The sequence below is a fragment of the Trichoderma citrinoviride genome, assembly GCF_003025115.1.
Source record: "Trichoderma citrinoviride strain TUCIM 6016 unplaced genomic scaffold BBK36scaffold_14, whole genome shotgun sequence".
Lineage (NCBI taxonomy): Eukaryota > Fungi > Ascomycota > Sordariomycetes > Hypocreales > Hypocreaceae > Trichoderma > Trichoderma citrinoviride.
This window is the reverse complement of record NW_020194722.1, coordinates 132,888-158,524: the sequence shown is the minus strand read 5'-3', so window position 1 is coordinate 158,524 and position 25,637 is coordinate 132,888. Positions and strand designations below refer to the sequence as shown.

The 25,637-nt window shown below is 51.3% G+C and overlaps 8 protein-coding genes across 8 annotated transcripts; 3 read left to right on the top strand and 5 right to left on the bottom strand.

The window, feature by feature from the left end:
• Window positions 1–360: 360 nt before the first annotated feature.
• BBK36DRAFT_1162346 (hypothetical protein) lies at window positions 361–1,365 on the bottom strand (the record flags this gene model as incomplete). Its single annotated transcript, XM_024894434.1, has 1 exon — window positions 361–1,365. The coding sequence occupies one exon, from the start codon at window positions 1,363–1,365 to the stop codon at window positions 361–363; it is 1,005 nt and encodes a 334-aa protein (XP_024746363.1).
• A 339-nt stretch (window positions 1,366–1,704) lies between these two features.
• Window positions 1,705–2,563, top strand: BBK36DRAFT_146104 (hypothetical protein; the record flags this gene model as incomplete). Its single annotated transcript, XM_024897534.1, has 3 exons — window positions 1,705–1,805; window positions 1,874–2,060; window positions 2,196–2,563. Exons 1-3 carry the CDS (start codon window positions 1,719–1,721, stop codon window positions 2,561–2,563), a joined length of 642 nt encoding a protein of 213 aa, XP_024746362.1. The 5' UTR covers window positions 1,705–1,718.
• A 681-nt stretch (window positions 2,564–3,244) lies between these two features.
• Window positions 3,245–4,279, bottom strand: BBK36DRAFT_1127074 (hypothetical protein; the record flags this gene model as incomplete). Its single annotated transcript, XM_024891460.1, has 1 exon — window positions 3,245–4,279. One exon carries the CDS (start codon window positions 4,277–4,279, stop codon window positions 3,245–3,247), a length of 1,035 nt encoding a protein of 344 aa, XP_024746361.1.
• A 1,949-nt stretch (window positions 4,280–6,228) lies between these two features.
• On the bottom strand, window positions 6,229–7,620 carry BBK36DRAFT_67960 (hypothetical protein; the record flags this gene model as incomplete). The annotated part of the gene is made up of 7 exons (XM_024898496.1): window positions 6,229–6,486; window positions 6,537–6,561; window positions 6,623–6,885; window positions 6,954–7,165; window positions 7,219–7,306; window positions 7,360–7,530; window positions 7,612–7,620. The coding sequence occupies 7 exons, from the start codon at window positions 7,618–7,620 to the stop codon at window positions 6,229–6,231; spliced, it is 1,026 nt and encodes a 341-aa protein (XP_024746360.1).
• A 2,395-nt stretch (window positions 7,621–10,015) lies between these two features.
• On the top strand, window positions 10,016–11,364 carry BBK36DRAFT_1182651 (MFS general substrate transporter; the record flags this gene model as incomplete). The annotated part of the gene is made up of 1 exon (XM_024896319.1): window positions 10,016–11,364. The coding sequence occupies one exon, from the start codon at window positions 10,016–10,018 to the stop codon at window positions 11,360–11,362; it is 1,347 nt and encodes a 448-aa protein (XP_024746359.1).
• Window positions 11,365–15,484: 4,120 nt separating this feature from the next.
• BBK36DRAFT_1127070 (FAD/NAD(P)-binding domain-containing protein) lies at window positions 15,485–17,002 on the bottom strand (the record flags this gene model as incomplete). Its single annotated transcript, XM_024891459.1, has 2 exons — window positions 15,485–16,493; window positions 16,701–17,002. The coding sequence occupies 2 exons, from the start codon at window positions 17,000–17,002 to the stop codon at window positions 15,485–15,487; spliced, it is 1,311 nt and encodes a 436-aa protein (XP_024746358.1).
• A 1,113-nt stretch (window positions 17,003–18,115) lies between these two features.
• Window positions 18,116–19,538, top strand: BBK36DRAFT_1127419 (hypothetical protein; the record flags this gene model as incomplete). Its single annotated transcript, XM_024891501.1, has 5 exons — window positions 18,116–18,301; window positions 18,360–18,464; window positions 18,538–18,628; window positions 18,695–19,075; window positions 19,138–19,538. The coding sequence occupies 5 exons, from the start codon at window positions 18,116–18,118 to the stop codon at window positions 19,536–19,538; spliced, it is 1,164 nt and encodes a 387-aa protein (XP_024746357.1).
• A 2,834-nt stretch (window positions 19,539–22,372) lies between these two features.
• BBK36DRAFT_1182642 (terpenoid synthase) lies at window positions 22,373–23,863 on the bottom strand. The gene is made up of 6 exons (XM_024896318.1): window positions 23,695–23,863; window positions 23,573–23,638; window positions 23,023–23,517; window positions 22,879–22,968; window positions 22,793–22,826; window positions 22,373–22,720 (listed from the first exon to the last, which is right to left on the bottom strand). Exons 1-6 carry the CDS (start codon window positions 23,856–23,858, stop codon window positions 22,382–22,384), a joined length of 1,188 nt encoding a protein of 395 aa, XP_024746356.1. The 5' UTR covers window positions 23,859–23,863; the 3' UTR covers window positions 22,373–22,381.
• Between the last annotated feature and the right edge of the window lie 1,774 nt (window positions 23,864–25,637).

Below are 25,637 nucleotides of genomic sequence, written 5' to 3'. Positions count from 1 at the left end.
ATGCGGCCGACGCTGCTCTCAATCTTGCGACATACCTGACCCAAAATGTCATGCCCACGAGTGCAGCTGGCTCGAGGGGACCATGGACCGCCAACAATAGCTGCGGATATATCATGTGATCACCGGTGATTGAGTATGTGAACTCCCCGGCATTCATTGCATAGGTACAGCTCTGACTGTGGCCTTGCCTTGCTCTCAGCCACGCCATTCGCCCTCCCCTGAACAATATGGTCCGAGATTTTCGTGCATGGCCAAGACGGTATTAGAGTTCTGACTCTGGGGAGGTAGCCAAACAGGCGAGCTCTTCATCTCGAATCTCCCCCATCGCGCCCAAAAATACACTCTTCCATCACGCCCATCTCACGTAGAATACTCCTCAATCCAGCTCGAAGCCTGCCGCAACACCCTGTCCCCCTCCGACCTCGCCTCCACGCCCTTCAGCAGCGCCAGCCTCGCAGCCTCAACCCTCTCCCTTGCATCCCTGCCGCACCACGGCCTCGCGACAATGTTTCTGAAAAAGTACCACACAGACTCATTCCGCCAGTGAAACGACGTCGCCCGGCTCGTCGCCTCGCCCACCACCGGCCCGGCGTACTCCGGGTGCCGGTCCAGGAGGAACATGAGGAACGCCCAGCCGGAGACGTCGTCGTGGTGCGCGAGGGCCCATTTCTGCGCGGCGTCGAGGATCCCTGCGAGGTGCTGTTGCGCTTGGGAAGAGGGTGTGGTTTCGGCGACGGCTTGGGTGAGGTAGCGCGCGTGAAGCCATGCGTAGTAGTTGCGTGGGTGGCGCTCGGCGGCGATGCAGATGACTCTTTTCATGGTGTCTGTGGGATCGATGTCGAGGTTGTGATGCTGGTATCGTTGCATGAGCCATTGGCGGTGGCTCCACAGGGTGGGCGACTTCGTATGGCGATGCAGACGACTTGTAAGGAGGCTGTCTATGAAATACAGCTCGTCTTGTAGCTTTGAGCCAACGTCGGCACCCGGTTTGATGACATCCTGGAGCAGCCTCTTCCTCGTGTTGGCCGCGGTGAGGTGCTCCGGGTCCATGAGTAGAATGACGGCCGTCGCTCTCGTAACAAGCCCGTCTTCACTGGTTTCATCCAGCATTCCTCCCACGTGTTTCTGAAGCAGTCCGCGGGCATGGAGAAAAGCCTGCACCAACCGCAGCTTCGGCACCGCTATCGCCGGTCCATCCTGCAGCAGTATCGTGTGCTCATCCACCATGTGGCTTCGTCCCAGCAGTTCAATCTCCAGCAGGTCCGGCAGCCGCTGCGTCAGCGCACCCGCAATCCTGTGGAACACCTGCTCATGGTCGCCGTGCTTGATTGCCCTCTTGACATCATCGTCCAGCGCTCTAGACATTTGGGTTTCTGTTTCCAGCCCCAGCTGTAGTTGAATTCTCGCGGGTTTTTGATCGCTTTGATGGTTAGTGCAGGGTAAGTGCATGGTGGAGCGGGCTGAGCTGGCAACGACGCGCTGGGCGACAGCCCACATGCAATGTTCCGGGGTTATGACATACGTCGTCTTGTCCAGCTGGCCAGACAAGCTGACTGGCAAGACGGTCACCTGTCGAATCGTTTGGACCTTTGCCTCCGACCAAGCTTCCCCTTTTTTCCGCGGCGAGAGAGAGAGGAAGAGGAAGAAAGATTCCGGAAAGCTTGAGAATAGCAACACCATCACCTTGATTCCTGCGCAGCTGTTCCCCCGCCGCCGAAATGCCGTCCCTCATGCTCATCGTGTTCCTCGTCGAGGCCACCGTGAGCTTCATCAACGCGGTCGGTGCAGCAAAGATCAACGACGTGGTACGCCAGCCTCATCTCTCAGCTCCCATGCTGTTTTGGGTCATCAGCTACTAACAGCTTCCGTGCAGCTCTGGACCCTCATCAACTTCCTCCCCGTGCCGACCTCCAAGGCCGCCGCCGAACAGCGCAAGCTCCAAGCCGAATACCTCGCCGTGCGACGGGAGATGAACGCCACAAGCAGCCAGGACGAGTTTGCAAAGTGGGCAAAGCTGAGGCGCAAGCACGACAAGCTCCTCGAGCAGCTTGAGACAACGAGTACGTTACATCCTTTTGCCCTACCCCCTCCCCCGAGACATTTACATCCGCCCCTACATCCATCTGCCCTGCCCTGGCATCCACGATTGTAGTAGCCGCCGCTGACCCGCGTCCCGTGCGTTTGTGTGCGTGCAGAAAAGAGCCTCGAGTCGGCCCGCTCCCGGTTCGACAACACCCTGACGGGTTTGCGCCTCCTCATCACCCGGGCGCCGCAGTACATCATTCCATTCTGGTACGCTACGGAGCCCATGTTCTGGCTGCCGTATGGCTGGTTTCCCTACTACGCGGAATGGATCATCTCGTTCCCGCGTGCGCCGTTGGGAAGCGTTAGCATCGCATCGTGGCAGCTCGCGTGCACCGGCATCGTCACGCTGCTGAGCGACCTCTTGACCGGTGTTTTCAAGCTGGTTCTGGGCGCGAAGCAGCCGGAAGCGCCTATCCCGGCTCCGGGAGCTGAGAAGAGCAAGGATACGAGTACTACGGAGGAGAAGAAGACTTCATAGACTGCGCTTAGGTAGTTGGGTAATAGAATACGTAGCCCTATTCTCCACGTGTGGATTGCCAGGGCGTTGAAGAAGGAGAAGAAAAGTGAAGAATCCCCAGTGAAATTCGGGAAGGAATGTATCTCGTTGAATTTTGACGCAAAGTTCTTCATTGCAAACGCTGAGACTTTGTAACACGACAGAGATGACCTCTTGCGAGGGTTTCTATAGGCATCATATTGACTCTGGCGACCACGGAGAGAAAAGATCGCTAAAGCTTCGAATGTGCCATGGCAAGACATCACGGGTTGCACGAGGCACGAGATCGGTCAGTCGGGACGGAGAGAATCATAAGTTTCTCATTGATGAAGGTAAGCTGCTGGCAGTACTGCTACTCAATGACCAGGTGTTTGCGCACCAAAGATTGTCAACAAACCTGCAAAAAGTAGACAAGACAGAAAATCTGCAAAGATGTGAAGACAAGGAAAAGGCAGTGGAAGCAAAAAAAATTCTGATTCAAGATATAAAATCCGCTGAATTCGGAACTAGCTAAACCCGCTCCGTGCTCCACCCCATGCCCAAGCCCGAGATGCTCCTCCGTCCTATTCCAACGCCAACCGCCGACCGACGCCATATGGAGACAGTCTATCCGCCCAAAACCAGGAACCAGGCACCAAAACCGACAGCCAATGCTCGCAGGACTTAAGCTGTGCCCTCGCCGTACAGCTCCCGGATGCTCCCGGCCATGCGGCAGGCGGTCCTCGTGCTGAACACCCTGCTCGCATGCGAGCGCCAGTAGGGATCGTATGACGTTCCCTCTGGGCCAAAGTCCTTCCAGGCGGTCATAGTGACGCGCTCTGGAGATGCCTTGACGGCAAAGTCGGTGCCGCAGAACTCGCACCGGCCGGAGACTTCCTCGCCCGGCGACTGGTAAGCGGCGCTGACCGCGGTCTTGAGCGCCCACAGCGGATGCGAGTCGTCGCTGGAGCCGGACGACGAGGGCCCTGGCGCGACCTGGGCGTCGCAGGCCTGTGCGATCTGGTGCCCACACAGCGCGACGGTTCCAAGGTACTTCCGGTGCACCTTGTCGTAACCTTCCCGGAAGTCGAAGGTCGTCTTGACGACGAATCTCCCGTCGACAACCTTGAGAAACGCCGAATACTTGGCGTCGACAAGGTGCTTGCGGGTGTACCGCGAGCGGATCCGCTTGTGGTGCGGCTGGAGGAGTCTCTGGAGGTATGTCGTGTCCAGAGACTCGGTGGCGGCGAGGCGGGCGTGCTTCAGCGCCAGCTGGACATGTCTATGGTTCATCTTGAAGCCATAGATGTCGTGGATGTTGAGGTCTTGTCCCTGACCAAAAAATCCTGGGAAGAAGCACGGGAGGTAGGCCTCGGACATGGGCTTGGCCGGCGTGTCGTGCATGAAGGCCTGGTGCAGCTCCATGCATTCCTCGCAGACCCATTCGCCGGGGCTGCCTCGCGACAGGTGGAGGAGGAACTCGACCTGTTCCCGCCTCGGGAGGTTCTCCGGGAGACGGTCGTCCCCGGGGAGCAGACTGTCGCAGAGGACGTTTCGCAGCGCGCGACAAGACTGCGAGGCCAGGATCTGGCTGTGCCGAGGAACCTGGGAGGCGATGGCAACTACCAGCTCGACTGGCAGTTGGAGGAGGTGCGAGGTGAGGTCTCGCTGAGCACTGGGCTCACCGTTGCAGGGGCGGGTTCGCAGAGGGAGAGACATGGCGACTGATGGTATGTCTCTGGGATGGGCTTTATATATGTGTGCTTGTCTGAGCTTTAAAGTGTCCGAAATTATGATAGTATTCGAAGGTATGAAAGTCTTCGATGTCTGGAAGTGTTTGAAGTATGGAAGAGTCAGAATATGTGAAAGTCCGAATATGTCTGCGAGTATGTATGCGAGTATGTCTGCGAGAAGTTACCAGGACAGTTGAGCTGGGGCAGAGCTTGCCTTATATATGTCCCCGAGTCCAGGCTTGTCCTTTCTTGTCGTCGGATTAAAGTGTCAAGGTAAACAGCCTCGAATGCTAATCGAAGGTACTATGGAAAGCTTGTTCGCGAGGCGTCGTCCATTGTGGATAAGCCTGCTGGTGGACATGCTCATGAATGGCTACAAAGGATAACCGAGAGTTTGAGTTGTGCGTAATGCTCTCTGCCTTACCTATTGAGGCTTAAAGGATGGTGTGAAGCCGAAAATGGCTCCTCGTGTCTAATGTGGTGATGTGGTGATGGGAGTTACTGTCAACACGATGATGGACCTCTGGTGAGTTGTATCGTGACATTGTAGCTCCTATTTTCCTCTGCGTAACGACATTATGCATGACGAATGCCAATGATGAGCGTTTGGGGTGAACGAGGAAAGGACAGTGGTACAGAGATTTGCCTCCGAGAATGAAGTGAGCTTTAACCTTTCAGCCCACGAGATTAGGTTTGAGATAAGGTGAGTTTAGCTCCATGGGAAGCCGTTCGAGGTTAGACCGGGAGAGCAGCCGGAGAAGCTGAGGGAACTGAATTGTGTCGCTGAGTTGCCGTGGCCTTGCTGTGTCGACTCGTGTGAGACAGAAAGAAATTTGTGGGTGTTTTCTGGGTTTTGAAGCTGGGAGACTTTGGTGAGGTTGGGTGCTGTGATGAGCTGGAGCTGTATAGATGGATGTGGATGGGGAAGATGATTGAGGTAGTGGTTGTGCATGGGTTAGGGACATGTAAACTGGTAGATGTTGGCATGGAATCTGCTTCAGTATGAACCTCGAATGGTCTCCATAAGGGCTATACGCGGCCTTTTGCGTCAAAGGGCGGACGTTGCAATTCGCATACAAACCAAATCCCTATTCTCCTGTACGAGGTTCCGTCTAACCTGACGGACCAACAAGTCAAAGTGATCCAACAAGAATATCGCCAGTCTCAGAAGGGATACGACCAGCATGACAAAGTGACAGCCAACATGTCAACAGACGAGATCCTCGCCTGTTGCAAGGATCTCGTGGAGGGTATTTTCCTTTTGGTTGAGATCATATGTAAGTCGTCATGAGATTACAGCACTGGCTCAATGAAGCAAGGAAGATAATGTAAGGCACGCTCCACTGTATTCAAGAGATCAAGAAAAGCACTCACGTAGATTTGTGGTCGGTTAATCCGGATCCAAATCTTTCATTGGGAATTCCATGACGTGGAGGACCACACAGCCCATCCTTTAAGCAAGCCCCTACTCAACAGGGCGCATTCCGCACAACCTTTGACATGGTGCTTGTTGCGGAGTTCTTCGAATCTGCTCAACAAGAGGGTGGCAGCGCGGAAGCCGCAGTATTTGGTCAACATTATCAGAGCCAGGCCGTCTACATCACGTTGGGAGATATAGAGAGTTAGCTGGTAGCTCGTCACAAAGACACACGACTCGTCTGCGGGGTCAGGAGCCGGTAAGGAGCCGGTTACGATGTCTTTTGAAGTTGTGACTCCGGGTCGGCTTGATCTCGCTTGCGTCTAATTGCTCTGCTGAGACACGTAACCAAAGATGGGAAGATTATGACGGCAACTGGTGAATATGGCATCACGATTTGGGGATGCAAAGGGATAATTTGAATCAAAGGTACGCATCATATTTGATCCTGCTATGAGCTACATATATGGCTGTAAGAACAGAATCAATTTCTCCCTTGCAGATCCTGGACGCCATACTTAAAGCTGCTCGTATGCCTTTACAGCAGGGACTTCCTCGTTCAGAGGCAGAATGTGCGGAAGGGGTCCTACAGGGGTGATGGACAGAGGGTTGATGGGCGTGTGGCTCTTGGTATAATGATTCTTGATATGGAGGAAGTTTGTGGTCTCCTCGAATGCGGGAACGTTCCAGTAGAGGTTTCGCAGCCATTTGTGGATGTGCGGGTAGCCTGAGCGTATGTCTCGAATGTTGCACTTGAAGTGCTGGACGTATACAACCTACAACTTTGTCAGTGATTGAAGGATGAATCAGGGGGATAAATGCGTACGTCGAAGCGAATAAGTGTGACATAGCTGCGTTGGATCATAAAGTTAGTAGTTACACTTCACATGGATCGGTTGAGTAGCAGCTTACAGTCTGATATCGACCTCTGTAATGTCCTTGCCGAACCAATATGGCCCGCCGGTCGACGCGAGGTGCCCTTCGCATTTGTCCAGCGCCTCGAAAAGTTCCGTCACGGCGCGCTCATACGCTTCTTGAGAAGATGCCATGCCGCACTTGTACACGCCGTTGTTGATGTTGTCGTAGTGCCATGGATGGACCTCTTCGATCTGTTTCTGGAATTGCTCAGGGTATAGCGAGACATTACGGTACTTTTCTTCGATGATGTCGTCAAACTGGAGTTGATAGTGGTCAGCTTGTGTACCGAGTATGGCTGGGAAATGTGGCGAGGGCAAAAACTCACTGCTGTGCCAAACATGCGGAGAATTTCGCTGCTCTCGTTGTTTACAATCACTTTTTGGATCTTGTCGTACAGTACTGGCACGCTGAATCGGGCCTGGTAGTTGGGGTCGGACTCATAGTATACTTGTCGTAGATGGGTAAAGTCGTGAAGGGGGTCGGGCGTCACATTCTCTCCTCCAGCATCTGTGTCTTCAGCAGTTGCAAAGCGCCATCCTAGACATCAATTAGTTGCGTATACAAGTTCAAGGGGCATAGTCGCTACATGCCGCCATCTTTGAGGAGCCAGTGCACTGATGTGTATGGGATAATGTCTTCTAGGCCCTTGAGCTTTCGAGCAATCAAAATCCGGTGTGCCTTTGCCATGTGAGCTTGGTTTCTATTGTTTGAAGGCGAAAACGATAACGTACCCAAGGACAGGCATAGCTGACATAGAGGTGATATCTACCCTTCTCGGCCGGAAACTTGGCTCCGGGTTCTTTGGAGATTGTGTCACGGAATACGGTAGCAGGGCGTTGGAAGTTGCCAGATTTGTCGGAGAAGCTCTTCCAGTTGGTAGTGATATTGCCATTGGCTTGTTCCTATCATATGAATATCAGCAGTTTAGTCTATACACTGGCTATGTCCAGTAGTCACTGTACTACGTGGAGCAATAGACCTACAGTTGCCATTCTGACGGATTCGATGATAGATATATAGACACAATTGCCAAGCAATAGAAGCCATTCAATCTTTCAAATCATCATCCAGAAAGAGGGGAATATGGCTGCATATGAACATGATTGCGGTTCTTTTATTGACACTTATGAATGACATGGTGATGCTGAGTCATGCCGCGCGGTAAATGGCACAATCGCCTCACACCCGTCATCGTATTCTCTTAGGGGTTTTGTTACTACGCAACCTGCGATATGTCATTGGTGAAGCTACTGCCGAACCAACCTTGTGAGTGGGCCAAGATCGAGAAGATACCGGAATGGGAAATGCCAGCTGTTGGTGTTGAGCTCCGTAGGGCTTTGCATAAGGATTTAAGATGCTAAATCCGCCGTGGCGAAGTATGGTTGTGGCTTGCTTATAGCTATGCCAGCAATATCTTACCAAGCGCTTATATAAAGTCTGGATGGGCATGTACCTAGTGGCTTGTTGCTCTTTGACACATCTTCTCAATCCCTTGAATTAGTAACCTTATTTTTAACGTTATCGAGGAATATCTACATATCATCACATTTACGACTCTCCCCCTACTTGAAGACATTCTCCTATACAATTTTCAGATAATTTTAATTCCTTGGAGCATAATCTTTTTTCAGGAATATTTCCCTTTGCTAACGTAGAACCTTGCTGGAAGACAAATCTGTATCCAGCTACCCACTTACTCTATAAGTATTGAGGGCTCCAACTCTAGAAGTGATGTCATACAATTACAAAGACAAGCTTTTCAAAGTAATTAAACCTCAGGTCCAAGAGATATATCAAGAGAAGAGGTGATAGTGAGTTCCATTTCTAGTATAATGGTGGTGATGGAACCGTCATCTCAGAATAAAGACCACATAATCAAGGATTGCATTTCTGAATCTCGTTGATAATGCTTTCTCGAACTGCTATGCATACTTACAACCAACATCGGGACGACGAAGTAGGAGGTCTCAGACTGTCCTTGGCCAGGGTCTCAGCAAGAGCTTCTTGTTCATTGGAGCATATGTACCCTAAAGTGACTCAACCGCGTCTTTATATACAAGAGCATTAATGAGTGGGACAGAGAATCTATCTCATCAGTCTCTCGTCCCAGACTATCACAATTCAGCAGATGCTGGTGTGAAAGAATCTAAAACTAAGTCGGGCTTCTTTAGCGACCTCCTGCTTGTCGGGGATCTGCAGAGGTTTCCTATACTTCTGAGCGAACTCGAGATTTCCCATTAGGTATTTACGAGTTCTTAACAGTTGCTGAGGGACGTCAAGGAGCAATATCTTCTACATCTGATGAGCACAAAGGATGTGTCAAAAGGGTTTTCAGAGCCATACTGTTTGATATCTCTTCAAGACTATGTAGCGAGGTCAGGTGTGCTATCCTATATCCGTAGTGGAGTGGGAACACCACCCGCAATACTTGCTCACAATAAAACAAAACACCACAGCTGCACTGAGAGGAACTGGGTAATGGAGGCAGTGAACTTAAACTTGCAGTATTCTGCTTCCACGTTGGGTTCAGAGAACACTCTGGCACGTGCGACTGGATGATGCGACATTGCTCAGCGAAGATATATCAAGGGTTCGAGCTTGGTAATAAATGCTCCATCAACGCACAGTGTTGCGGCGATGTATAACCCCAGCCAACGCCTTATCATACATTTACCATCGGGAAATAGCCACAATTCTCCGCACCCTCAACCGGGAATAAACAGCAAACGTCGCTAATCATCCCAAATCTGGAAGTTCGAGATGTCGGCACAATACTTGGCTGATTTTGCTTCCTCTCTGAGCAGCTTCGAGCTTATACTTAACCAGAGATGGAACGCGGCTCCTCCGAGTTAGACAGGTATCAAAAAGAGATTTTGCTTCCATATTATAACCCCGAGGCAGGGAGGATTCTCTGCACAGATTTTTGGCAAGTTTCCTGCGACGGGTAATGGTGGAGTTGCTTCTTCAGATGGTGGTTGCATTCCCCGCCTGGAGAAGACGATACGACATCGAGTGCCTTTCCCCTTACGGTCTGGATCTGTTGCGAGATTTATAGAGCCTGTATTGCTCGGAGTATGTGGGTGGTTATTCATTACATTGTTAGGTCAGCTTATAAATCTGATATGCCCGAGGAGTACATGTACGGCAGCGGTGCCACTTTCTGCTCCTCTCCGTGCTCAATGATTCCAAGACCATGTGCTTTGCTTCGAAGCAGTCTCGAAGCCTGTTGCACATGAGGATTATAAATGGCTGCAATTGACGAACCTTCGGGGTAGCGTGGGAGACTGCCTACTCGAATCTGGGACTTTCAGGTATATATCAAAGAGTTTGATTCCACAGCACCTTCAAGTCAAGGACTGACACGTTCGCTTCTAGCATACTGGCGACATGGATAAAGAGAACGAGACAGCATCCGACACAATCACGGAGGACAATGCCTTTGTCGAATCGAAGCGACCGTTTCCATCCGATTTGACGTCTCCCCACGAAGCGCCTTCAACATCACCTCCTCCCGCTTCAGCAACCGCTGCGCCAGATGGTGGACTCAACGCTTGGCTCCAAGTTCTCGGCGGATGGGTAGTGTTCGCAGCGACGTGGGGCCTCGTCAATGCCTTTGGAACGTTCCAAACGTACTATCAGACGGTGATGCTTACGTCGGAGTCAGCATCAACCATTTCTTGGATTGGCTCTCTGCAAGCCTGTCTCTTGTTTCTCGGAGGATTCGTTGCAGGGCCGCTCTTTGATGCCGGATATGTCACATCGATCTTGAATGGCGGTCTGCTCCTGACATGCTTTGGGATGTTCATGACATCTCTGTGTACGACGTACTGGCAGGTTTTGCTTGCTCAAGGCGTCTGCGTTGGCTTTGGGATGGGTATCTCGTTTCTGCCCGCCACGGCTATCATGGCGCAGTATTTCCAGAAGCGACGAGCCTTTGCCATAGGGATTGCTGGAACAGGCTCTCCAGTCGGCGGCATCATCTTTCCGATCATCTTCAGCCACTTGGTTCCCAAAATCGGCTTTGGGTGGACAACTCGGGTGATTGCATTCATCATCTTGGGCCTCTGTGTCATACCGGCTGTTTCAATGCGGCCTCGTGTGCCGGCGTCAGGTCGCGTCCGCTCTCTGGTCGATAATTCGGCTTGGAGGGACTTGTCCTATATGAGCTTCATCACTGGCAGCACGTTGACCTTTCTCGTCCTCTACACTGCATTTTTCTACATTCAAGTCTATGACGAGCTCAACCATTTGTCGAGTCTGGAATTCGCGCCATACACGGTCACGTTGCTCAACGCTGGAAGCGTCTTTGGACGGGTGTTACCCATGTATCTCAGCGACAAATACGGAACGCTCAACGTCATGATTTTTTGCACCTTTGCCTCTGGTATCCTGGCATTTGGCTGGATGGGTCTCAAGAACCTAGGCGGCATCGTCGTCTTCACGATTCTCTACGGTATCACTTCCGGCGCAACAGTTACCGGGACACCAGTTGTCATCATGACCCAGACCCCAGACGCATCACGGGTCGGCACTCGCTTGGGAATGGCCTTTGTGTTTTTCGGAGTAGCGATTCTTGTCGGGACGCCGATAGCGGGCGCCATCTTTGGGGAATTCACACACACTCGTTGGCTGGGTGGCATCGGGTTCTCAGCCGGTGGGTTGATCTTGGGTACGGTGTTTATGTGCGTAGCGTGGTTTCCCTTGAGAGAGCGGAAAGGAACATGGAAGGTTTAGAAAGCCGGATGATTCAAAGAAAAGAAGATTGTCTGGTTTAACGCTGATATCGACTTTATCGCAACTGATCAATCTGCCGTCTGCAAATAATCTCCCGTAAGCAAACATTGACTGTTACGAGAGGAAAAGAATTGAGCTTGACTGAAATGCCATTAGCAGCTTGACGAACCATGGACAGACGGATTGGATTCAATGTATGACAATACAGCCTGACAATTGCATCAAGACGTGATAAACCAGCGAGTGCTTCCCTTGCTGATTTGCCGATACTCAATCTTGTGTCTATTAAATCTGCGGCGATTACTATGCTCAACCGGAGACTATTAATGCACTACATCATGGTTTCGGATCAAAAGCATTGCTTTTCGGGCCTTTCGGATGCAACTCTACCAATCTGGTTCCTGAATTTGCCATATGACCAAAAACTCAGATTTAAGCATATGCAGTGGCGTAACATCATGGACCTTAACCTACAATGAGGCCAACAATGACATTACAAGTTCATTCCCGAGCAATACAGGCGTCCGGAGAGTCAGTCCTGTTGAGTTGACAAGGCTGGCCCTTACATTCTGTGACCTTACATCACTACGTTGTTCTCAATCCCTTTCGATCGTCCACCCTCTTTGCCTGTGGAACAATGTCCAAACCTTATAGATTAATAAGAGCATCCTCTGTACTTGGAGTATGAGGAGACGGAGGCTGTAGTGCCAAAGCATGTCAGGCAGGCAAATGCGGCTCAAGGGAGGGCGAGAACTTCAAGCGCCCACTCACGTTGAGCAAAGTATAGTAGCAATTGCAAAGTGCGAAGATATTCATATCTGTCTGTATCCATCACGGAGACTGAACAAAGGTCAAAAGTTCACGAAGCTGGTGCACACCTTGATGGGGAGTCCGAAGGATTTGTAGCTGAAGCGATGTGTCCCGGTTCTGTGAACATGAGAGCATCAGCAGCTACTGGGTGTTCTCATCTGCAATTTTTGGACTTGCGAATTTTCCAGAAGAGGGCTTTAGAAGGACTTCATCCACGCAACACTCTGGAAAGAGGTTTCTACCAGGGGAGTTCCTGTTTTAGCTTGGAAGGACGCCAGGATGAACAACGGTTTTTGACAGCAAATTCCGAGCACAAGGTTCATCTCCAACAGAAGCCGTCATTTCTTGAGCAGCCACTCGAATAGACGGCGAGTAAGCCTTGTCCAGTGGTGGTAGGAGAAGTTGGAATGAAGCAAGAACAATCTGATGTCAGATAAGGAGGTCAACTTGGCTCCCTGGCAGCTTAGAGTGAGCAATGTCATACTGCAATACAACAGCGGAAGGGAAGGATTTAGGTTGCATTCGGCTGCAGCATGCTTCGCTGATCCATATGCCTTGTATCTCCTAATTATCTGGGTTAAATTGCTTGTTCAATGCCATGTTTTGTTTTTACCATCTTTTAACTCAACTGTTTATCTCGATTAGGTACTGTCACAGTTGATCTTTGGTCTCATTTCAAAGAAGGATGTCGCCGGCGGAAGCCTATATTCGATCTGCTGTCAAAGCCACAAGTAGAGGGGAAATATTGGGACAATCAGAATACGAGCTGTTCCTTCAGAGGAAGAAGATATAGAAACGAGTATTATGATGTGACCGTTTCCAAAGGGTGAATTCGTCAAGCCGGGAGAACATCATGTCAAGCATAGGACCTCCGTCTGAAACTGCTGCAGTAAGGAAATTCCTAGATGCGTCAAAATGATGCATCTTGATGGAGCAAAAAGCCAAGTCCCAAGTGCATCTCTGATATCTTCTCCGAGATGATCTTCATCTGCTGCAAGGGAGGAGTACAAAAGTTCTTCTCGATAACACCATACGGCAGGGCCATGAGGAGATTGGAACATCTTGGAAGACCCAGGGAAGGCAAAGATCGTGATATGATAGGGGATAGCAGTAGAGCTAATGCTCCCCCCCAAGTTACCAATGTTTGATCAACGAAGAAGGGGCAAATGACTTTCTCAACTCGTAGTTTATCCAATCAATCTTTCCCCCATATTCGAGAGTTGCCGGCGGTGAGAGGAGCCGCGTAGCCGTCAGCATCGGCTATTCGCTTGTGCCTGCATTCTCGCGAAAAGCTGTCTTATGGGTCCAATCCAGCTTATTAACAGCCCGTTAAGATTCCATCTCTATCAGGAGGCAGTGCAAGCTTAACAGCACCAACGACTTGAAGCGCGTCCTTGAAAGGGGCACGCGGCTGAAGAACGGGCATCGCCAAACAGGCGAGATTGACGTTTAAGGAGGCCTTTCCGTAACACGAACCGCTGAGCTCTCTCACGGCGTGGCTTTTAGCTTCACAGAGAAGATGACAAGTCGATGTCGAAGTAAAAAGCAATTATCACCAGGCATATGAAACCTCTAGTATGTCTAATAGTTGCTTTTTGCTGATGAGTGTTGTAAATAAGCAAAGCCATAGAGGCATCAATGGACTCTGCCGCCCTGATATTGAGAATGGCCTCAACTAGAAAGACACTGCTATTCCCTCTTTTCTCCTGAGTTGGGGATACCCAAGTATTTACAAGAATATCGTACAGGCATCGTCTTCTTCTGCTGTCATTCTAGATCAAGGTCCGTGAAGCGGGTTATTGTTCCCCGATAGCCAACATGGGTCTTCGGGGCAAGCCAGGGCCCTTGTATCGCCGACACTCGCCATCGCAAGCATCCCCAGCTCCTCTTTCTGCCATGTGAAGACCCCAGTACATCAGAAAATCAGCAACAAGGTAACCCAGCACTTGCCCGAAGAACAACTGTTACGAATAGGAGAGTTGCGGGCACGCTTGGACCGTCTACGATGGTGGGACTCATCGATGACCCTCGCGTGATGCTGTGGGTTAGCTGTCATCGGCCGATGCAGTAAATGGTCCTGAGGGCGCTTCATGCGGGGTTTCGCATAATGTGCATATTTCCACAGATCTTCAGCTGTGTTTTCTTTGAAGACTGTTCATAGGTGATTCTCGGCTCTTCGGTTAGAGGAGATCCAGCGATTGGGTAGCTTCTGGGTGCAATCTTATATATGTAGGTGCCATCACATCGCAAGTGGTGATGCGGGACGGGATCATATTGAGCGAATGCTACCGCATGCAGGGCTCGATTTCCCCTGCGTCGCTGCTTATAAAGCTAATCACCGAATTGGAACGCTTGCAGAACCGTGGAGACGTGTGTATCCGGGTCACACAGGAGCGGTTCCGGATGCTACCGTGGCTATGAGGCGGGCGAGCTAATAATACTACCGGCACCGGGAATGTGGGAGAGGGGACGGGACGGCCTAGGAAGCAGCAGAAGGATTAGCGCAAGGGACGAATAATTCCGAACCATTGTTGTTGGGCCATTGGTTTGTTCGTAGAGATTAATGATGTGGGCTAGTTTATATGGAACACAGCTGGTTGATGGAACCATTCCACTTCGGCTCGCGTGTCCAAGCACATGCCGACTTTCGCAACGTCTCGGGACTCTTCTATAAACCGAGCACCTACCAACCTACATAGGGCGCTGATACCCCTGCTAGTAGTCTTCATAACAAGAGGCCGCTCTTAAAATACCTGTACTATACTAGTATTAGCAAAGAGAGCTATGGCCTATTCGGATATCGCTTGCCGACATGGCGAGCACCTTGTTATACACGCAAAAGAATCCCGGCCGGGACTTGCTCCTGTAGATCACTTCCCAAAGCTTTCGCTACCGATATTCCCCCCCATGACTGGCGAATCCAGTTCCCTCTTTTCTCTTTTCTCGAGCCAGGCCGAGTGAGGCTTGGCCCCTCCACGATCCGCGGCATACATGAGGAAGACGGTTCCGCGGCCGGGGCTCGACGGCTCGTCTCAAAGAGGTAAGAATGTTTCACTGCCATGCCATGCAGGGGTTCAGCCGCCTCGTGGCGTGACATGGCCTTTTGGGGGCTGATGCTAGGTATGGAGAATACTATGACAGAGCTCTGCCGACGGTTGCGCAGTTCTTCAAAGCAGGTAAGTTGGAGTAGGTTGAAGAAGTATCAAGAATTGCAAGTATGAACAAAGCTATATACCAGAATAATCGCTCCCAAACATTATAATAACCATCGAAAAAGAAAACAAGTGAGATACCCATGAATGCTTCCCTGCCCTACTGCTTCTCGTTCAAATACTGCTCCTCGTCCGGGTTTGGCAGATAGTTGAGCCACGGGCCTTCGTTTATATACCCAACAAAGCCGCCCGCCTTGGTCTTGTCGCTGACCCAAGGAGACACCCTGCGCAAGAGCCTCAACCACCACGTCTCCATTGCCTCATACCGCGTGACGTACCCAGACATGGTGACGATGGTGTTTGCATGGGGCCGCTGCTTCGTCTCATAAGTGTCCAAAACGGCCGTAATCTCGCTCTTGCTTGGCCTTCTCCCACCATCAGCCTCACAGCGCCGCACCAGCGGCACCAGCTCGTTCAGCAAGTGGACAACACCCTCGACGGCCAAATTACCGCCCAGCCCAGGGTTGATGGTCGCCTTGTGAACCGCGTCGCCCATCAACACCACTCGGCCGCCAGAGTTCCATTTCGGCTTCAGCACCCCTTCTTCAAGGGGCAGCATGTTGGCCCTGACTCTGCTCTCCCAGAGGTCCTTGAACGTGTAGCCCGGGCCAACAGCATGGTCGCCGTACTTGGCGATTGTGGCCTCCATCTCCTGCTCCGTGAAGCGTGGCGTATTGGGGGTCTGTGTCGTGCGATCACTCTTGACAAAAAGGAACCAAAAGACAAGGCCCGGGACACCTGCAGCGATGACGCCGGAGAAGCCCGAGTAGTAGACATTGTGCACCGCGCCGTCAGGCAAGAACTGCTTGCCATCAGCTGTGGCTTTGGCGTTCTTGGAGGTTGCGAAGATGCAGTGATAGTTGCTAACGAAGCCACTGCGCATCTCCTTGGCTGCCTCAGGATCAGTTGAGGCGATGTGATCAGCCATCAGAGTGCGGATGGTGCTGTGGATGCCATCGGCGCCAATGAGGACATCTCCTCGGATGGTCTCGCCCTTGTCTGTGACTACCTCAACGCCGTCTTCGGTCTCAGTAAACGAAGCCACGCCGGTTTGAGCCCGACATCTGGACTTGTCTGCGACCTGGTTGTAGATGCAGCTGAGCATGAACCTTCGCTCCATGAAGGTGGTCCATCGGCCAAGTGTCCTGCAGGAACGGGTTGTGATTAGCTGTCTGCCGTCCTTCGCTTATACTGGCCAGGGCTGCCGTGCTCTGATAGGAGAGAGAGGGGAGAGAGAGAGAGAGAAACGAGCGCTGAAAGGAGACCCAGAAATTGGTGGCGCATCAATCACACTGCATGTCAATTATCACACTTACATCTTGGAAATCTCCTGCAAAATGGCAGAGTCCTCAAACAAGAAGCCATTCTCATCATAGTGCTGCCGCGTCTCCAGCGGCACAACGCTCGCCCTGATCTCAGGCCAGATCCCAAGCTGTTCGAACACCCGTTGCGTATGCGGGTGGATGGATACAGACGCGCCCAGGTGAGGAGCGATCTCTCGCTTCTCCAACAGCACGTAGTCGATCCCAGCCTTTTCCAGCGCCACCGCTGTTGTCAAGCCGACAACACTGCCGCCGGCAATGATGACCTTGAAGCGTGATGAGGTTGGTTCTGCCATGGTATGTCAGGAGGTGAACCAGGTAGTGTTCAGATGCCACGTGGGATGGTGATGGTTTAATACAAGAGTTACAGGAATGATATTGGATCAAGTTCGAGCAAGCGGGAATGGTTGCGACATTTAAGTCTCGCAATCGCAACAAAGCGTCTTGACTAACTACCAACATGCGCATATACTTGGCCCATTAAAGTTAATAGCCTGAATTTCGTATCAAGACGACGGCATTGATAAGATGCGCAAACTATTCAATTAGCAAGCCAGGATCTTTGCCGTACTGTCCGTCAGCTGGCCTGTTGCTCATGCCCCTCCAGACATCTATAATTTAAACTTGCCTGCTCAGCTCCTGGCCATCCCGAACCTGTTCTGGAACGCCATCTCAGATCGAAATGTCTTTTGGCTTCGTACCTGGGACAGAAAACTTGCGGGTTTGCTGGCACCGGCCAACTTGTTACCTGTCACATTGCGCGGAAATCCGGATGCGTCAATAGGTGTGGCCTGGGGCCGCTCTAGCAGGGGCATTAGTTGCAAGGGTCCCCTGGCCGGATGGGAAATGGAATGCATGCCGGGGATGGGGGTCATGAAGATACACCAACCAACGAGACGAAGGCGTAAGGGGAACTCTCCAATTCCTCCTGTAGAGAAGGCCAACGCCGGGTCGACAACTTCTCAACTTGGTTTAAGGCGACATATTTCTCCTTGTCTCCTGCTCGGCACCAATTAGCATGGCGTGTCAAGCTTTTCTTAGCTGCACCAGTTAAAAGTACGAGGAGGAGGCTTGCTCGTCTCATGGGGCTTCATAGGGAATTGATAGACCTTTCCAGGATGCGAACCCGTGTCCCCGGACAAGGAACACGGAGCTGTTGCCAGTGGCGTTCGCAGCAGTGCTCCTCCCGTACGTAGTAGTGCTACGGGGTAACACCTTGTCTATGCTTGCTTTTGCGTATGAACAAGCATTAGCAGCCTGTTTCGGCAGAGTGGTCTTGGGGTGGCGGGTATGCCGTTTCTATGGCCGTCTATATAGTCAACAATGCCGTCCCACGAGATTCGGAGTTTTTGTGTTGCTCTAAAAGTGATTCTGTAAGTGCGGTTCGGAACTCCTTGAACGCTTTCAATATGGCGGCCACGGCACCTGTAGATATGACGCTCCTACCGGACGAGAAATACGAGATTGCAGTCTCGTACGGTACCATCATTGGCACGGGCGTCTTTGCCATTGTGGTCTGCAGCACGAAGCTCTACATTCGCAAGTTTATGCTCAACTCGTTCGGCATCGACGACTGGGCCTGTTTGATTGGATTGGTAAAGGCTTCCCATGTCTCTTTGCGGTCACTGAGGTTCTAACGAGTCATTGCAACAGATCTTTGTCACGACGTTCAACGGTATTGGATTGGCAGTGGTGTACTATGGCGCTGGAAAGCATATTCAGCATGTTACGCCCGAGGAACTCAAGCACTGGTTCATGGTAAGCTGCTGCCCTGTGCTCATTCTAGCTATCACTATGGAAGACGACTCATGAACTGACTTGTGAACCACAGCTATACTACGTCTGTATATGCATGTACCTCTCCATCTCCTTTGCAGTAAAATCGAGTATTCTCCTCTTCCTCCGACGAGTCTTCCCAGTCCGTAAGTTTAACCGTGCAACCTGTCTCACCAAGCTTGCGGCATAACTGACATCAACCCCTCATAAAGCATACGTCCAATGGACCACCATGATCCTCCTCGTCTTCTTTACCCTCTTCACCATCTCCGGAACATTCGTCGCGGCCTTCCAGTGCAACCCGCCCAAGTACACATACGACATCAACTTCCTCATGTCGCCCGACCGCGCCAAATACTGCTTCCCGGCAATGACCTCGTACGGCATCTTCATGTACCAGGCCGTTCTCATCTTTGCCTGCGACATCATCATGTTCGTGCTGCCGTTCCCGGCTCTGATGAGCGTGCAGCTCAACAGCAGGAAGAGTCTTGCCCTGTTGGCTGTCTTTGGAAGTGGTGTTGTCGCTTGTATCGCCCCCGCGATTCGATTCAAGAGCTTGAACTTTTACAAGACAGGAAGCACAGACACTACATGTAAGTTAAGCCCCTTTTTCATCGAGCTGCCAAAAACCCCAGCTGATCAGGTTTCGCTATAGTCGAGGGCGCATCGTCTCTGTACTGGATGGCCATCGAGTACAACATGGGTCTCGTCGCAGGCTCACTCCCAGCCCTCCGCCCCCTGATTTCTCGCCTCGGCTTCCTCGGCAGCAGCAACGACCCATCCACGAATGACCCCAACAAGTTCTCGCCGTCCTACCAGCTTGACGATCAAAACAGCAAGCACTGGGCAAGCGGCCGACGCACCCAAGGCAGCAAGAACAGGTTCCAGGGAGACAGCGTGCTGGACGCCACCGTCATCGACCGAGAAGACCGAGACACTCCCTCGCGGGATAGCGAAGACGCCCGCATCGTCAAAACGGAAGTCTTCACGGTGACCACTGAGGCTCGGAATCCCGAGTCGCGAGGTAACGCGCAGGCCTGGAGCCAGTTCGACTAAGCAACGTTTCGCTACTACGGTTTTATGTGTACAGCTTTTTTACTCATTGTAATGTGACCTACAATTGCTGCTACTACAAGGAGCTTTGAGTTTAGGGAATGTGTTGGGTTTGGATACAGGATAGCAGCTGGTTCTAGCTACGAAAAAATCGCTTGGGTGGAAAAATTGCCTTCTTCACGCCTGGATTGAAAGTGACCTCAGTTGATGCGTCAACGAATACGGGACATGGCGGCTTCTGGATCAAGACTTTATAGAGCTTTAATACATCTTCAATGGATATATGCACATATAGATCCTCGAGCAGAGGAGCTGCATGGCCTAAGCGTGCCTATGTGACTGTCGATTTGCACCAATGTCTGAATCCCCAAGCCAGTCTCTTCTTATGCGGCCTCTTATGCGGCCCATTCTGATACCGTGTGAACAGGGTCTTCTTGTTGTTTGAACAAATTTGCAGAGCGTTGTCGCTGCACTCGAGAATCTCTCCTCTATACCCCAGATTTACGTAGTAGCATCCATGTCGCCACGAGGCCAAGAACATATATAATTTGTCTTTTGCCCCCGACACAGGCCAGATTTGGTACCTTTATCCCAGCCAGGCCGATCGTATAGTCATAGCCAGTCGTATAGTAATAGTCAGTCGTATAGTAGTGGTCAATGAGGCTATTCCGTGCCTTGTCTGCGTTGCGTGACCGTCAGGCCATGCGCTGCTCAAGCGGCGGCAGTTCCAAATTTTACCCCTGACTAGATAGTTAGATACTACTGGCCTACTTCATTGGGTAGCCTATTCGAATTGCAACTTTCTGTCGGAGACTTTCTGCTGGGCTCTACCGGGGAAGCAAATGGCCAGAGTCGGGTTCTGCGATAGCATACGAAGAGCGGTCACCACTGGTGTTGAAGTGGAGGTGATTGCTATAACGCGGCCAATTTTCATTGTTATAGCACACATATGTCGAGACTACATTCTCGCTAGAGAGTAGCTTCCTCTCCCACAGAATATCCAATTCCGGCATTTCGGGGACTAATCACCATCTCATACAAGAGGTTTGCAAGCCCTCCTGCAGGCAAGAATTCGCCGGCGTTCATTACCGCGGTCTCGGTGCTGACATTGTCAGCATCTTGAAATAACCGAGTCAAGTTCGTGAACGGAAGTGGGTATAACAGAGTCAGCGCAGGGTTTCTTGACTCGTGGAACGCATGGGGAGTTTCTCGAGATGCCTGTTTAGGATGCGACCGGGGGGCTGGGCTACGAAGACGCCCGCCCGCAAAGTCCCAAGTGAAAGTTGTTTCGGGATCCCTGATGGCTTGGGGGAAAAGCTTGGCTCTTTATATATTCGGAGATACATAGCTGCAAATTGCTTGCACGAAGCCGAACGTTGACCGAACTGGTTCATTTGCATCGCTATCGGGCCGCTCCTTGTCGACTCCTCCATGGGTATGTTTATCTCCGCGGGGGAGAAAATCGTTCCATATCCCGAGGACCTGGTATTTGTTCCCAACTCGAAGCTCAATGAGAAGACTATGTACCAAGTCCGACGGACTTTTCCCAGCGACATTAGAGCAACAAGTTGCAACTTGATCCAAGGTGTATTGCCTCGCAGTCTGTTAAAGGAACTAATCCGAATTCCCTATTCCTGTTAGTCTCAAGTAGGCCTGATATCCCGTGAAGTCTTATTCATTCATATTCGAGTAGTGTGACCGGCTATCTTGATCATGAACGCCCTCTTAGTAGCTGCGAAGCCAAGGTTTCGAAAGCAGCATATGAAAGCAATATGAACCCAGATGCGAGTATATGGGCCTACATCATCCAATTCAGCATCTGGTATTCTCTGTCTGTTAATTTCCTCCACAGGCGACGCATGACCGACCAGGTCAACTCCTCCGACATACATACCGCAAAAGCGCACTGCCACTGCGACAGTGTAATGACATATTTCGCTTTCACCATACCTAAGGTGCACATGAAGCCGGCTTAGCTGAAGAAAAACGACTTCGCCAGCTGAATGGTAACACACCTGATCGAGTCAGAAAAAGGGTGATAGCACTCATATCTCATGGGGGCAATCTAGGCACCTTAAATCAGCCAGCTTTCACAAAGCATGCAAACCAAGACTCATAGCCAGTCACAAACAATCCATCAGCTCAGAATAAACCATCACTCTAGAGTGAGGGCAAATAGTACGCGGGTACATGCAGCCTTAGCAACCCCAAGGCTGAGCTGACACAAACAACTCAGCTGAACACTAAACAAATCCATAGGGCTGAGCGATCCCCTCTTAGGCATCTCCCATCTCATGCAAGGAACCAATAGCATTCGCGAGATGCCAATGTCTCACAACTGCCGGGCTGGCTGATGGATGGACGGGATGGTTCACGGGATTTTCCCTAGCTCCGATCCATTCGAGGCTTGAGTCAGGAAGTGGCAAGGCGTAATCCGGCGTCTCGGGGTTTTAGTTTTTGGAGGGTGTCGCGATGGCCATGTGTAACTACATGTTCTATGTGTAACTACATGTGTTGTATCTGGGACTATGCAAGGGATACGATGCGGAAGATGCGTTGTTTCGCTTTGGGTGATGAAAGGCATTGTTGGTCATAGCACTGTGTATGTGTTCTTTCGAGCTTTCAAGCCAGTGGTAGTTGTACGATTCATCCTCATAATACCCAAGATCTCGCAAGTGAGGAAGTCTATGATTCCAGAGCCTGGTAAACAGACAAATGAATGAAGAAGATTGACTCGTATACCGTAAACAAACACCAAGTTCTATATCGTATACCCAGAACGCCATACAACGCCATATACAGACCAAATGAGCACCACACTCCATAAGACCAGGAGATCCCTTCACTTACGCCTTACCAGCAGCCAACTTCCCACTGTCATACACAAGAGGCACCAGCGCCGAGCCATCCGCCTGCAGATGCTTGCCAACCCCGTACCGCTCCGAGCGAAGCATCCATTCCAGCAGCCCCGTTGTGATGGTCTGGCAGTTTTGGACGTACTTTTGGATGTCCTCTGAAAGCTGGGGATCGGGCGACGCGAGCGCCTTGAGGGTCTGGAAGGATTCCTCAAAGGTGTTTACCGAGGTCTGGAAAATGTCCATGAATTCGTCGGTGACGGTCGCCATGTCGTCTGTTCCGCTGGAGTAGGCGATGACGGGGATGATGTTTTGAATGACACCGCTTCGCTGAAGACACATTGTAGTTAGTTTTTGTCTTCATATGTGCACGTTGACTGAGATTCCGCTGTAGATACTAACCAGTTCTTTTTGGCATGAGTAAATGTCGTTGATCCTTGTAAAGTCAGCATCCAAGTTCGTGAAATGATACCACGGTTGACTCTTACATCATGCAAAGCCGAGTAATCTCCCTCCATATGACCTTCATGGGCGCGGAATCGACAATCTCGTCCGGCAGTGAGATGTCCCTGGTGAATCTGTTGGGAAAGTCAGCAACTGTCGTATCATGATGGCACGATGATCGCCCTTACTCGCAAATGGCGATCCCTGGAGTGATGCCGGACGTTCCGAAGCGCATGTTGGTGAACTCTTCCTGCGTGGGAATGGAGTCGTCCTCCTGCTGCAGATGCTCAATGAGGCAGCATTTCACATAATGCTCAATCTCGTTATACAACCGTCGCGTTTGCGCTGTGATAGTCGCTGTCAGAAATTGCCAAAGTATCGTTCTATTGATGGGAAAACACAAACTGTGACTCCAATTCGCCTCCATCAAAGGTCCAGCGGTCTCATCAAACATGGACATGCTGGGTGCAGGCTGACCAGCAGCTACCTCGAGAGAATCGTCCAATTCGAGCTTGTGCCTAATGTAATCGAGCGATTGCTGGCAGAAGACCCGGGCTCGTTCTCCGTTGGAGATGATGCCGCTGTTGTCCTCTCCGTGGTCGATGATGTCGTCCCATGTAAAGATCCAGACGAGGAATGCTGCCGCAGCTTTGAGCTGCTCCCAGTCTGAATCGGGGAAGCAACTAGAAATGGGACGTCAGTAGAAGTAACCCGAGAAAACTGCTGGAAACCTCTTACCATGCGGCAAGATAGCCAAAGTCGCAACGCTTGACACCGATGCATTTTCTTCTATCCTGAATGTTCCTGCGCTTACATGTTAATACATGATTTCCTTCAAAGAACGAGGACGGTTCACTAACTCCTCTACCAGTCTGTCCACCCATCGTCGGATCTCGGCTGTGTACTTGCTCTGTCCCCTCGCAAAGTTGGCCAGCGGGACTTTCAGGTTTGGAATCGTCAGCGTGCTCCCGCTCAACATGGAAGCAAGCTCGTTCGCTCGAAGGGCATATCGTCCGGGGGCCATGATGTATAAGATATGAGGTCCAGCAACTTGCAGTTGGGTTCTTGCATCAAACCCCAAAACGTGCGAGTTCCATCCGCTCTCTTATAGCCCACAGACACTGCAACTCTGGAGGCAGCCATTTGCGACTCTCTTGTATCCATTGTAGATGCCGGCACCGATCCAACAGGGATTCGAAGAGTCAAGGATGGGATGGGATAGCCGACCAGGCTCGAGGCTATCAATCGGAGAGCCAGGGCATACGTATCACGGCTCTCCCACTTTCTATCACTCTCTTTGCAAAAGCCTGGGCCCTCCCACCGAGGCGGTGCGCAGAGCGGGAACAGATCCATCACCATGTACGCGTATGGACGCAAGCATCCTCGCGGTGTGATAAACCAGTCGGTCGGGAGCGATTGACGCTGGCCGACATCAGATGACGCCGTCTGGATCGGCCCGCCATTGGCACAACAGCAGGTCTGCGCTGAAGAAACTGGGCATCACCGAAAGAAGCGTGGGTTGCAGCTCTCTGGGTCGCACCAGAAGATCCACCGCCCGCAACAAACTATCGGGGCGAGGCCCTCAACCAAAGGCGTCTAGCTGCATGCGAGTTCGACCTCGATGGGGGGGCCCTCGATGGAGCAGCATCACCGCCATTGTTGTCTGGAGGAAGCTGGAACAGGCGCTTTCGCCAAGGGGCCCAGAGCACCGGAGCCATGTCGAGACGCAGGGTTTGGGTCTCGGTGCGTCCGAGGAGGCTTCAAGGTGCGGGCCGAGGCAAACAGAGGCTATTGCCTTACAAACGGAGCTGCCCATGACGCCCCGTTAAGCCGCAACGGACGATGGGTAAAAGAGCTGCATGGTGAGTCTCGCCAATCAGGCTTTGCAAGGTAAGACGACTCGCCTGCCTGACGTGCAGGCTTCCTGGGGTTCAGCCTGCCACGTTTGCTTATTATGATCTCACCATCTTCCCATTCAGCTTTCACCAGAATGATAGTACCGACTCTGGCATGGGCTGTGCTGTGGGGGTTTGCGTGTAGCCGCCGAGGACAAAAAAAACTCGTATTGATTTTCTCGTCACTCTTCTGGGGTTTGACTCGTGTAGGCTGTGATAGCAGTATGGATAATGTGAGTTATTGATTTCTCTTCAGCACCTTTTGCTCCTCGTGTGGAAACTCAGCCGCCGCCACAACGGACAAACCTCACAATGGCTGTCGTTGAGTCATAGTTGTTGATGCAAGAGCCATTGGCAAACATCAACAAGCGTCTTATTGTCTTATAGACATGGTCACGTTTCCGAAGCTTGAGCTGGTAAACGCACGCGTAGCCAATGCTCGATTCGGCCTCAAGAAAACAGACAGGGGATATCAAGATAGCCCCGGTTAAAAGTGGGAGGCTTCGGGCACCATGATCTTCGGCGACTGGAGCACGGCATGGACTCTTGGTCGGGGTATATGCCTTGTCCGGTAATCCATTGAGCGACATTGTGCGGCCAAGACGTTTCCGGTTTTCCATGTCACGAGCTGAGCGCTTGTATGACTTCCTAATCTGGGCGTCAAAGACCTGGGAAAATCACCATATCACCTTGACGAGGTCCTCGCTTAAAGATGAGTCCACCATCATCACAGGGTGATCAAGGCAAACAAAGCGACCAGGCCAAGACAATATGCACTAGTGAGAATGAATCATGATGACAAGGCAGAAACCATGGCCTACAGCATCACTTTGTACTTACGTGCATCATCACCTCCAAGACACCAGGCTAACGCAAGGTGAGATTTGTCACACTTGGCCCAATCCTCG

What these genes read in the sequence shown, in the direction of transcription:
- BBK36DRAFT_1182642 (XM_024896318.1), bottom strand. Translation starts at nt 23,858, where the DNA reads ATGGCCCCCGGACGATATGCCCTTCGAGCGAACGAGCTTGCTTCCATG. An exon ending in GTGGACAGACTGGTAGAGGA is followed by an intron (nt 23,639 to 23,694) that starts GTTAGTGAACCG and finishes ATGTAAGCGCAG; the next exon opens with GAACATTCAGGATAGAAGAA. An exon ending in ATTACTCGGCTTTGCATGAT is followed by an intron (nt 22,827 to 22,878) that starts GTAAGAGTCAAC and finishes TGACTTTACAAG; the next exon opens with GATCAACGACATTTACTCAT.